General features: G+C 29.3%; 1 protein-coding gene across 1 annotated transcript in view; it reads left to right on the top strand.

Moving 5' to 3' along the window:
* LOC109087591 (leucine-rich repeat serine/threonine-protein kinase 1-like) overlaps window positions 1-12,617 on the top strand; it is an 82,569-nt gene that overhangs the window by 48,423 nt on the left and 21,529 nt on the right. Inside the window, exons 26-28 of the mRNA XM_042761332.1 lie at window positions 1,621-1,876; window positions 6,232-6,401; window positions 11,848-12,045. Coding sequence (XP_042617266.1) covers window positions 1,621-1,876; window positions 6,232-6,401; window positions 11,848-12,045 — 624 coding nt within the window. The remainder of the gene's footprint in view (window positions 1-1,620; window positions 1,877-6,231; window positions 6,402-11,847; window positions 12,046-12,617) is intronic.

Genomic DNA, 12,617 nt, shown 5'->3' with positions numbered 1-12,617 from the left:
AGAGTACTCTTCCATTCACCATGAGCTGTTTCTCATACAGAATGTGCATTTTTCTGGGCATTTAAACAGCTTTAAATGGGGAACATAGTGTCTTAAATATCTGTTTTTATAGTAATATTATTTGAACAATGACTAGACAGGACCAGTAGTATTGAAAGTATTGAAAATCAGTACTAGACTAAGATGATAAAACATGAGAGTCTCGATGCAGAACAGGAGTACGAACATCACTTGTGAACATAAGACAGAAGTCTGACAGAAAACAAAACCGTGTTATGATGAATGTGATGATATCTTGACAAATATCCTAAACCCATTATTATAGGTTATTAATATGGACGTGCAGCTGTATGGTGTTAGTGTTGCACTGTGGGAGTTTGCTGTGCGTCAGTGCAGAGCTGCCACGCTGTCAGTCAGACAAACACACGCTGAACTGTAGAGATGGGATCATGAGTCAGACTAGTGTTTGCAGCAGCAGTGATGGATTCATTAGTCCACACAAAGCCTGTTAATTACAGCACACACCTGCTCCAGCAGCACTTCACATGTGACACACCACACAATAAACAAACTCACTGCCATGTGAGATTATTAACACATGCATGTAATGCTGATTGTGTTTCAATCTAGATATTTTTCAGCCTTTTAACAACACTGATACACATGAGATATATCTATTTTCTCAGAAAGGGTTTTTTTTATCGTTTGATTTATATTTAGTTGATTTTTCATTATTTACAATCAATAATAATAATCAATATATATTTATCATCCTATCCTACAAACAAAACTGAAAATACAGATCAATATGTATGTATTTTGCTGTATTTGTTGATTATTTATTTATTTTTAATTATTATTATTATTATTACTATAGATGGCTTAAACGGGTAATTTGTTTATTTATTATTTTATAGTAATTGTTTTTTATTATTATTATAATTATTATTATTGATTTGTTTTTTTTTTTAGTCTTTTAACAAAACAAAATACATCTTGATATTTATGTTTTGTTCTTTTATTACATAAAAGGGTGATTTTATTTATTTTTCATTTATTTATTTTTCATTCAGATATTTATTATTATTGTTCTTTATTTATTTATTTATTTTAAGCCTCATGACAACATTTAATATACATCTTGATATTTATATATTTATTCAGATATGGCTTAAAATTATGTTTTTGTTATTATTTAATTTAATTTTTAAATTATTTTATTATTTTTTGTTTTAGTTGATTATTTTGTATTTATTTATTATCATGTATTATTATTTTAGACAAATTATCAACCATACAAACTAATTAAATTTTACAACAGAATTTTCATTTTGTCTCATAGACACAGTACAATTTTTTATTTTTTATGTATTTAGTCATATTTATTTATTAATTGTTTGTTTAGAATTTTTATTTTGTTTTATTTCAGCCAAGCAGTCACTGTAGCCACTTTTATTTATTTTAATAAATAAAAGTGGATTCAGTTCATTTTAATAATCATTAAAATCTGCCTTTTTCTCTTGAGCCCTTTTCATTAAGCCATGATTAATGTCTTTTTATATAAACATGAACACCGTATATTTATCATTAACATGCATGTGATGATTTCTTCTTGTCCAGCGCTGACGGGCAGTGAGAGTGACGGCTCTCGTCTCATTGAGCAGTACGCGCCCTGTCCGTACTGCAGCTCCAGGCCCCGAGGGTCCGACCCACTGCCTCTGTCCGGCTCCAGCAACAGCACCGTCCACTACTTCAACATGGAGGACTGCGTCCTGGCAGCCGTGGACAAGGAGCACATCACCTGCCCCAACCACCCCAAACCCGTCCCGCTACAGGAGCTGGTGCCCGAGCTCTTCATGACCGACTTCCCTTCACGGTATGATAACAGTTACACTTTTAACCATCTTTTGACCTTTTTTTACATTGTCATACCAGTTTCTGTATGAAATTGTATGTATAAAGTGACGGAAACCAGCCTTAGTGAGTATAAGAGACTTCTTTCAAAAAAAACACCCAAACATTTGAACAATAGTATTTATTATATTATAAAGTTACTATGCTGTGAAATGATTTTGGCCCTAGCCTATTCTAGTCCAGTGTCTTGTGCAGTAACCTGCTGGCATAGACAGTGTATGTGCTGCACTGAGCATCTGCTGTAGGTTTTGTAGTCAGTGCAAACACTGCACACCTTGTCCTAATAACCAGCGCTTACATGGGTTTACTGGAGCTGATTCAGAGTGGGTTAGGCTTGAGTTATAGCACACACATAAACAAGCTTTCGGTGGGCCGCCGTGCTCCTGACTCTGCATGATGCCTGTGTTTTCTGTGCGGTTGTGGTTCATCGCATAAATTGGATTATTAATTCTGAAGTTAAAATGTTTGAACTGCAGCTCTTGTCTTTGAGCCACGTCAAACAAATCTCTTCGGAGAGCTTCTTTTGTGACACAGGCCTGAATAAAAGTGTCGGACGTCATACTTCATATTGGAGTCAAAAATCGCATCTTTATGAATTGATAAATCTCAAAGTTACTACATTTGTGCATTTGGCAAAAGCTTTCATCAGAAGTGACTTACAATGCATTTATGGTTTAGTTTTGTATGTTTCTTGGGAAACTGAGCTGCAAAGCAACTCTAGCTGAAACATGTTCACGTCCCTCTTTAATGGAAAAAAAAAATGTAGGGCAAGACTTGATTTTATCAGAAAATAAGTAAAAAGATGCATTTGTGATGCCATGAATTTATACATGTGATAGGTTGTTCACATTAAAATCAGGAGCATGCATTAAGAATGGGCTGATGTGGATTTCATGTTGACTTTTAATAAAAACATTTAAAAAAAAAAGTAATATTGTGACACATTGGGTCTGTTCTAAACTCAATGGAGCTAAGTAAATAGCACTTGTATGCTGAATTACTTGAAAACTCGTTTTAGTCCAAATTTAAGCTGACCACCAATTAATCTATTTAATATTTTATTTATTTATTTTTGTTTAATTTATGTAAGCACAAAATGTGCCAGAGTCCATGTATTTAAACATATAAATATTGCATAAGTATTAAATTATTCAGTATTGACATAATTATTATAGGTAATAAGGTTTTTTTTATATATATAATTTAAATATTATTATTTTTTCTGTTATTTATTTATTTTTCGCTATTGAAAAATTGCGAAACAAAAATTATCAAAAGAAAATAGTGGCATGCAATAAAAATTACAATTATATATTTATATACACGATCATTATTTATCATTTATATTTTATAATTGTAGAAATATATAAATTGCTCTATTTTCTATTTATACTTTTCATTTGTGAAAAAAAAACAGAAATAATAATTACTTATAATAGTGATAGCAATATTATGAAGGCAATACTAATATAATGCTTAAAATATTTATACTATACTATTCATAACTATTTATAAAAAAAATTCTGAACTATGCCACTTTTAGTGTTTAGTGTATATAAAAGTAAATAATAAAAATGACAAAACACATAACAACTGAAAACATATAAAAAAATATATAAGCTTGTTCAAAATATCAGTAAAAACGATAACAGTATATAAATAATACTAAAATAACACTCATATCAGACTTATCAGATATTTGTGTATATAAAAAATCACCACCAATGGAGTTATGACCAACTTAAGTTTATGATGCTTTTGGGAAACGCAGCCCTTACTGTATCTTTTGAATAATTATTTATGAAGTATTTAGTTTGCTTTATTATCCAAAAAAAGGCATTCTTGCATGATTATGATTGACTTTTGTTTTTAACTTGAGTTTTTAAAAATGTGAAGATGACACACCATTCATTTATGAAATGTTTAATTGATTGTATTGTCCAAAAATAGGAAATATTAAATCTCGTGCTGAATTTCCAGGAAAAATAACTATATTCTGGTCAGATTTTGGTCATTCTGCAGATGCACAAATGACCCGGTTTAAATACTTACGGTTTAAGAGTAAGATGGAAAAATGCTGATGCAGTTGTTAGTCTGAATAAATAAAGTGTATCTGCAAGTAAACACAAACTGCTGATCACGTCAAAACAAGTGTAAGCTCATTAGGACTGGTATTCACAGCAGGCCTGGTATAACGTCTCTTCAAAGAGAAAGTTGAAAGGTCACGATTTGTGAGTAAAGCAGTTTAGCTCGACCTTGTTAGTAATTTCAAACTGTATTAGAAACATATTCCAGTTTTTTCCTACATAACTGAAATCAAACCACATAAGTGTCTGGTGTTGCTAAGCTAATGACTCAATAGTCAGCATAAAAAACATTGCACACACAAATATTGTTTCATCTTAATTATGTAGTATTATTCAGTAATTAATTAATCTAATATTTGTTTTATTTTATTTCAGTTTTATATCCGTTATCAAAAATGATTTAATAATTTCAGGTGACAATAGCAACACTGCCTGGCATCAGATTAAAAACAGTTTCACGTCACGAAACACTCAGCTGTGTGGGCCGGAGATGTCTTTAATTACACAGAAGGGATGAATGAGTTTGCCAATTATTTATATGATTATGCAATCAGCGTAATCCTCTTGGCTTGATGTCTTATAAATGAGTGTTTCCTGTTCATATCTTTGCCGCAAGTTTAAGGAAGTGGTGTGGAGGGAGAGCATAGAAAGCATCTGTAGGCGGTTCAAAGCACACGTCAGATGAAATGGAGCTTTAATGGGAATGATTAGGAATGACGGCTGACTAAATGGACTCGTTTTGCGTTGACAGACATTGGGTTTGATTCACAGCAGCCACAAGAGAGAACAAAGCTGTCGGCTCATGATAGAGATCTTACAAAATGAGAAAAAAACAAAACACAGGGCTAGTGTTTAGTTTGGGGTTACTAAGATTTATATTTTCGTGTTTTGAAAGAAGTGTCTTGGGCTCATTGAGGCTGTGTGCATTTATTTATTTACATAAGGTAAAAACTTTAAAATTGTGAAATATTTTTATAAATATTAATAAAAATATTCTCTTTAAAATATGTGTTTTATATTTCGGTGTAAAGCTGAATTTTCAGCATCATTACTTCAGTCTTCAGTGTCACATGATCCTTCAGAAATCATTCTAATATGAGGATTTGCTGCTCAAGAAACATTTATATTATTATTAGGGCTGTCAAATGATTAATCATGATTAATTACATCCAAAATAAAAGTTTTGTTTACATAATATATGTATGTGTACAGGGTATATTTATTATGTATATATAAATACACACACATAAATTATATACATGTTATGTTACATGTATATACATTTATATATTTATATTCTTATATTTTATATTATATATAAATATATTTAATATATAAACATAACATATTCTTCTTAAATATATACATGCATGTGTGTGTATTTATATATACATAATAAATATACACAGTATACACACATATATTATGTAAACAAAACTTTTATTTTGGATGCGATTAATGGTGATTAATCATTTGACAGCCCTAATTATTATCAATGTTAAAAACAGTTTAGCTGCTTCATGTTTATATATAATTACATTTGCATATAATTACAAATTAAATATAATTACATTGTATGTATATTATACATTTTAGAATAGCTATAATAGAATGTTTGAGGTTATATATTTTTATGGTTATAATTATTTTTTTAATTACATTTTTAATTAATTGCATTTAATTAAATATAAGTATTGATTAAATGCAAAATTAATTGTGTGTGTGTGTGTGTGTAGATATGTAGATGGATGGATGGACAGACACACACACACACACACACACACTACGGTAAAAGTGTGTTATCAGATAGATTTAAATTTAATTTATTTTTTATTTTTTTATAAAATTCTTCTGCTCACCAACACTGCATTTATTTGATCAAAAATACCATTAAGAGAGGAATATTGTAAAATATTATTACAGTTTTAAACAACTGCTTTCTAATGTAAAATATTGCAAAATGTAATTTATTCCTGTGATCAAAGCTGAATTTTCAGCATCATTACTCCAGTCTTCAGTGTCACATGATCCTTCAGAAATCATTCTAAAATATGCTGATTTATTATCAATGGAAACAGTTGTGCTGCTTAATGCAGTTTTTGGAACGTGATACTTTTTTCGTTATTTTTTGATAAATAAAAAGTAAAAAAAAAAAAAAAGTCTTCTGTAACAATATGAGTCACACATACATACAGTGTCTGTGTTCAGAGCATCTCTGTGTGTGTTTCAGTTTGTTCCTGTTGAAGAGTGACCTGCAGTGGAGTGAAGATGCAGCAGATGTCCTGGGACAGGGTGGCAGCGGCACCATCATCTACAGAGCCAAATACAGAGGCCATCCGGTGGCCATTAAACGCTTCCACTTCAAGAAATGCAAACAGCAGTCGCTCAACAACAGCACAGGTACGTCACGCTCCTCTACTGACCCTGCACTTCCTCCCAAACCAGCCTCTGTTATCTTCAGATCGTCCCGCGCGCCGTGCGTTCACATTGGAGTGATTGGAGAGTCAGAGGTGAAAAGTAAGCCATGTGTTCCTGCAGGCGCATGTAAGGTCAGAGGTCAAGCGCTGTCGTTTTATTCAAGGCTCGCAGCGGGACGCACAGCGGCTGTGACTGATGGAATTTCCTGTTAACAGGAACGCTAATCCTCGCCGGATTTCTCCCGGTGTGTGTCTTTCTCCGATCCAAAACCTACTGAGCTGCAGACTTTAATGAGACTTATGATTAAAATCCCCAGTGGAGAGACCGAATTCAAGAGAAATTCTCTTAAAACATGTTATTGTCTTACACAGTAGGGCTTCTTGCTTTTTTCTGTTTGGCTTTTAAGGAAGTTTAGATCATTTTACCATAAATTAAAGACACAAAGCACATATATATATATATATATATATATATATATATATATATATATATATATATATATATATATATATATATATATATATATATATATATATATATATATATAATTTTTTTTTATTTTTATTTTTTTTTTTTTTTTAAACCAGTTAAACATGGAATTCATGGATTTAATTCCCCAAAAATGCATGCTGGTAAAATACAGTAATTGCATTGTAAATTGCATTTAATAAAAGCATTTGCGTTGCGTTTTAGTGATAATAACGTTTTTTTTTTTCTTTTATGTGGCTGACAACAATTTATTTTTCTTCACACTATAGCAAACATGATTTTTCAATATTTATACAGATTTCCATATTTTCTGCCTTGTACATGCCAGCCATCTTCCTAAATCTGTGATGAGAATCATTTATGAATCTGTCAATAAAAGAAGGTCTCACTGCAGTTTTCTGCAAAAAATAAAGTTTTTATAGTTTAAAAGTAAAGATATTAAGATTTGTTTAAATTGAGGTTATTTTTCATATAATTAAAGTAATAATGAAACTCTTACGAAATACCCTAAAAAGACAATAATAATAATAATAATAATAATAATTATTATTATTAGTATTATTATTATTGTCTTTTTAGGGTATTTCGTAAGAGTTTCATTATTCTTCAAATAATAATTCTTATGAAATTCTTTAAAAAAAGACATAATAATAATAATAATAATAATAATAATAATAATAATTATTATTATTATTATTATGTCTTTTTTTAAAGAATTTCATAAGAATTATTATTTGTATTGTTGTATAATTGTATTGAATGCGAGGAAAACAGCTTTTCCAATATTTGTTATGGTAATCATATTTTACAATAATACTGTTTTTAATAATAATAATTATTAGTAGTGTTATCAATATGTATATTTATCATGCAAGTCATATTATGAGAATTTATAATTATTATAATATTATTCTTGTTATTATAGAGTTATGTATAGTCATTTTCCTGTTTTTATTATGTGAATAATATTTTATTATAATTATTATTTTTGTAATAATATTGTATAGTAATAATGAATGAATTTTTTTTTTTTTTTTTTTTGTCCTTAGCATATCACATGTCTGAGCAAAGCAAAATAAACCTCTTTAAAATAAAACAAAAAACTAAATCTAAACAAAACTAAAATATAATAAAATGTGATTATCTGCCAGAACCGGGAGGTTGATGTTCATTCTGAGCGCTTTGAAAGGCTGTCAGACTTTACAAGCTGTGGTTTTACAGCCGCACATCCCATCCTAATGACTTTCCCTTCAGATGCTACAGTAGTTTCTGCCTTTCTCTGACCCTGAAGGCCTCGCACCTCTGCTGTCTGAATTGGTCTCAGCATCTCCTCCCGCTCATTCTAGAGGTTTCTTTGCTATGAAGACAGCTACTAAATCAAGATGTTTACTTCTTTGACACAAAGTTCATCATCCTCATGAATTCCAGATGTTTCTTGTTCAAAGTTTGCTGTGTTTTGTCGAGTGCAGTCATGTACTGGAGGTTTATGGTCTGTAAAGTGGTGCCCTATGGTAACCAACGGCAACAGCGGCTGGCGTCTGCCCTTTGGAAGATTCTAGAATCCTCATCAGCTCTTGTGGAAAAATACAAACAATCAATATACAAGAAAAAAAACAACCTCTGACCTGTTTTTTTATTATGAGTACAGTACTTTAAGAACAATAAAAAATAAATAAATAAATAAATAAAACATTATTAAATGCTATAATAGTCAATATTTTTGAAATTTTGTCAACGGATAAATAAAATTTAAAAATATACAATTGATTTAGCAAATAAATAAATATAATGAAGTATATCTGAAATGTAATTTTTAAATTTTAAATTAACTTCTTAATTATGTTTATACTTTACGTTTTAGTAATTTTCTGTGCTTTTCTGATTTTATTAGCTTTTCTTTTTTATTTAGCTTTTATTTAGCAATTTTAGTCATTTTAGTACTTCAACTTAATCTTAATTTATTTTAGTAATTCAGTCTCTTTTTTTAGATTTTAGATTGATTTTCCATCTAATTTTTATATTTTATTTTATTTTAGTTGACAACGAAGATTTGTAAACCCAGATATAGATGCAGAGTGAGACTGGTAATATTTTTAATATACAGTAGATGGGTAATTAGATATTAGAAAGAAATATTTACAAATATAATTTTTAATATGTTAAAGGTGCATTTGTTAAGATATTAAATGGCTTTAATTTTTGGTTTCCACCCAAAAAAAAAGTTAATTTTTTCCATGATATTTTATTTTATTTTATTTTTATTTTACCCAGTTATAGATGCAGATAGACTGATAATATTTTACAGTATACAGTAGATGGAAAATTAGATATTAGCAAGAAAAGTGATAAAAATATATAAAATCACAATTTAGTGTGCAAATATAATTATGGCATCTTATTTATATATATTTTTTTTACATTGTATAGATTTTAATGCAAAACATGTTAACAAAGCAATACGCCTCAAAGCCATGCATTGGAGTATGACATGAATATGATTTAAAAGCAACAATTTTAATAAGTAACAGCATTTATTATTAATACTAATCACAATAAACACATTTTACCAATTACAGAGTAATACCAAGTAATATGGTCCTTTAGTCTAAAGGTGATATTTTACTTTATGTAGACTTGCTATCAGCTATTTCAGTCAGATTTCAGACTCAGATACAGTATATCCACTTCATAAAAGATTTGATTTCAGTTCGTGTTTCTCCCGTTTGTTTTGGAGTTGGAGACGATGTAGTGAAGACGTCATAAAACACAGTGGCCCACTTTGAAAGAAGCACATGGAGAAAAACCCAAACACGCTGACGTTAGAATAGATCGTGATTTATGTGACTAGGAAACGCTGTCGGTGAAAACTGGCCTGAAGGAGCAGAGCTCGGTTCTCAGGAGTCGGTTGTCAGCTTTGAGCGGAAATCAGCAAAGCCTGGTGATCCGTCAGCCAGCGGATCGTAAATCATGTCTGTGTCTGTACGTCTTTATGTTAAACTCCTTTCAGCAGCGTTCAGACTCCTTGTGCATTATTTCAAGCTACCGTCGCGGCATAAAACAAAGTGTTTAGGGTGATGTGTGACGCAGCGGGACACGGTCTGCAGTCGGCTCATTAGGAGTTTACAGCGCCAGCCGCTGACCCCAGACCAGCTCCTTAAGTACACGCCCTCAGAACATTTATTTGCAGGTCAGGGAACAGTTACAGGGTTTCCTCTTTGAGCTCTCAGGCTGGATTTGGTTTTTATTATAGCTCTTAATGAGAGAGGTCAGTCTGTTACGTAAGACCTGATCCTTGACCGCTGCTCTTTTAACCTCACAGTCTGAGCTGCCGGACACATCCGGAGAAAGCTATCAGTTTACAAGAAAATCCTCTGGCCTTTTATATCTAATTATTATTATTATTAAAAAAACAGTACGGTAGCAAAAAAAAAAAAAAAAAAAAAAAAAAATACTAGGACAGGCCATAATTGACAATACTATTCATTTTTTTATAGTTATTAATTTACTAAATAAATAAATATACTGAAATATGTGTTTCGTGAAATATAAAATATAAAAGTTCTAGTAAATAAACATAAATAATAAATAAAAATAAACGTTTAAAAATACATTTACATATTTCATGTTGCACATGTACTCATTTAGCAAATAAAGTAATAAAATATAACATTTCATGAAAAATATATTCATGAAACAAAAATATAAAATGTAATGAACTACATGTTTATTTTGGCAACAAATATTGTGAAACAGAAATATATAATTTAATGAACTACATATATTAATTTTGGCAGCACATAAAAAAAAATTAAAATAAGAAATTAATTATTTTTTACAATTAACAATTAAGGAAATAAATAAACATCCTGAAATAATTTTTGTGAAACATTAATTAATTTATTAAATAAATGTAAAACATTTATTCATTTAACAAGTATATATATATATATATAATATCATATATATATATATATATATATATATATATATTATTATATATATATATATATATATATATTATATATATATATATATATAATATATATATGATTAGGGCTGTCAAATGATTAATCACGATTAATCACATCCAAAATAAAAGTTTTGTTTACATAATATATGTAATGTGTACAGGGTATATTTATTATGTATATATAAAATACACACACATAAATTATATATTTAGAAAATATTTACATGTATATACATTTATATATTTATATTCTTATATTTTATATTATATATAAATATATTTAATATATAAACATAACATATTCTTCTTAAATATATACATGCATGTGTGTGTATTTATATATACATAATAAATATACACAGTATACACACATATATTATGTAAACAAAACTTTTATTTTGGATGTGATTAATCGTGATTAATCATTTGACAGCCCTTATATATATATATATATATATATATATATATATATATATATATATAGTACATAAAAAAAACCTTTCTTTTAATTTGCTTTTTTTTTTTTTTTACATGTATTTTTTAAGCAAATAAAAATTTAAATATATATAAAAATTTCATTAAATCCTTTTGGGAACTCAAACACACACACACATATATATATATATATATATATATATATTTTTTTTACATGTATTCATATATAATATAAAATGTATATGTTATGATATTTTGTTTGCTAAATAACTTCATGTAAAAATAAGTCACTTGTTTTGTCATTCAGAACAGTTATGTAAATACCATTTTTAAATAATGTAATGCGTTGTCACAGAGAAACAGTAATTTTCCAGTACAGACACTGTGGTGGTTTCGCATGCTGATGTGAGCGTATGAATGTGATTGTGTTTGCAGTCATTATGGATAATTATTCCATAACCTGAGGTGAGAGTCTGAGCTGCTCTCTTCAGGCCTGCAGCTCAGTAACAGCGTGTTGAATTGGTCTCTTCACAGACACCATGATGAAGCACCTGCAGTCGATGGACGCGGCCCGCAGCTTCTCAGAGTTTCGGCAGGAGGCCAGCATGCTCCACTCCCTGCAGCACCCGTGTATCGTGGCTCTGGTGGGCATCAGCATCCACCCGCTCTGCTTCGCCCTGCAGCTGGCGCCGCTGGGCAGCCTCAACACCATCCTGGAGGAGCGAGCCAAAGGTGTGACGCATGGACATAGCACAGGAATTAACCTGGCTTTGTCTGTATTTGCATAAAACATCGCCAAACATGTAATGATTATGCAACAATATATTATAATTTATTATATATTAATATACATTTTTAGTTGAAAGTAAAATATTAATTATATATATATTATATCTATATATATATATATATATATAATTATATTATGATATTATATCTATATATATATACATGTATATATATATATATACAACTTTTTTCATTTATTCATTTAGCAATAAATACAAATAATAAATACATTTTAATAAATATCAAATAAATGGCATTAAATAAATTAATAAATATATACAATAAATACATGTGTATAAATGTGCATTCTAATAATTTTTTAAATGTATTAATTTAGCTAATAAAAAAGAAAAAAACTATATAAAATTTAATACAATGCATATTTTCCTTTGGCAACAAATAAATAAAAATCTATAAAATGTAATGTTACTCATAATATTGATAACATTTAATAACATTTAATTGTAATATAAATGCCATATGTCATATGTTCATAATTTAGATTTTTATTTATA

The sequence above is a fragment of the Cyprinus carpio genome, chromosome A7, assembly GCF_018340385.1.
Source record: "Cyprinus carpio isolate SPL01 chromosome A7, ASM1834038v1, whole genome shotgun sequence".
Classification (NCBI taxonomy): Eukaryota; Metazoa; Chordata; class Actinopteri; order Cypriniformes; family Cyprinidae; genus Cyprinus; species Cyprinus carpio.
This window is presented reverse-complemented; position numbering and strand designations above follow the sequence as displayed.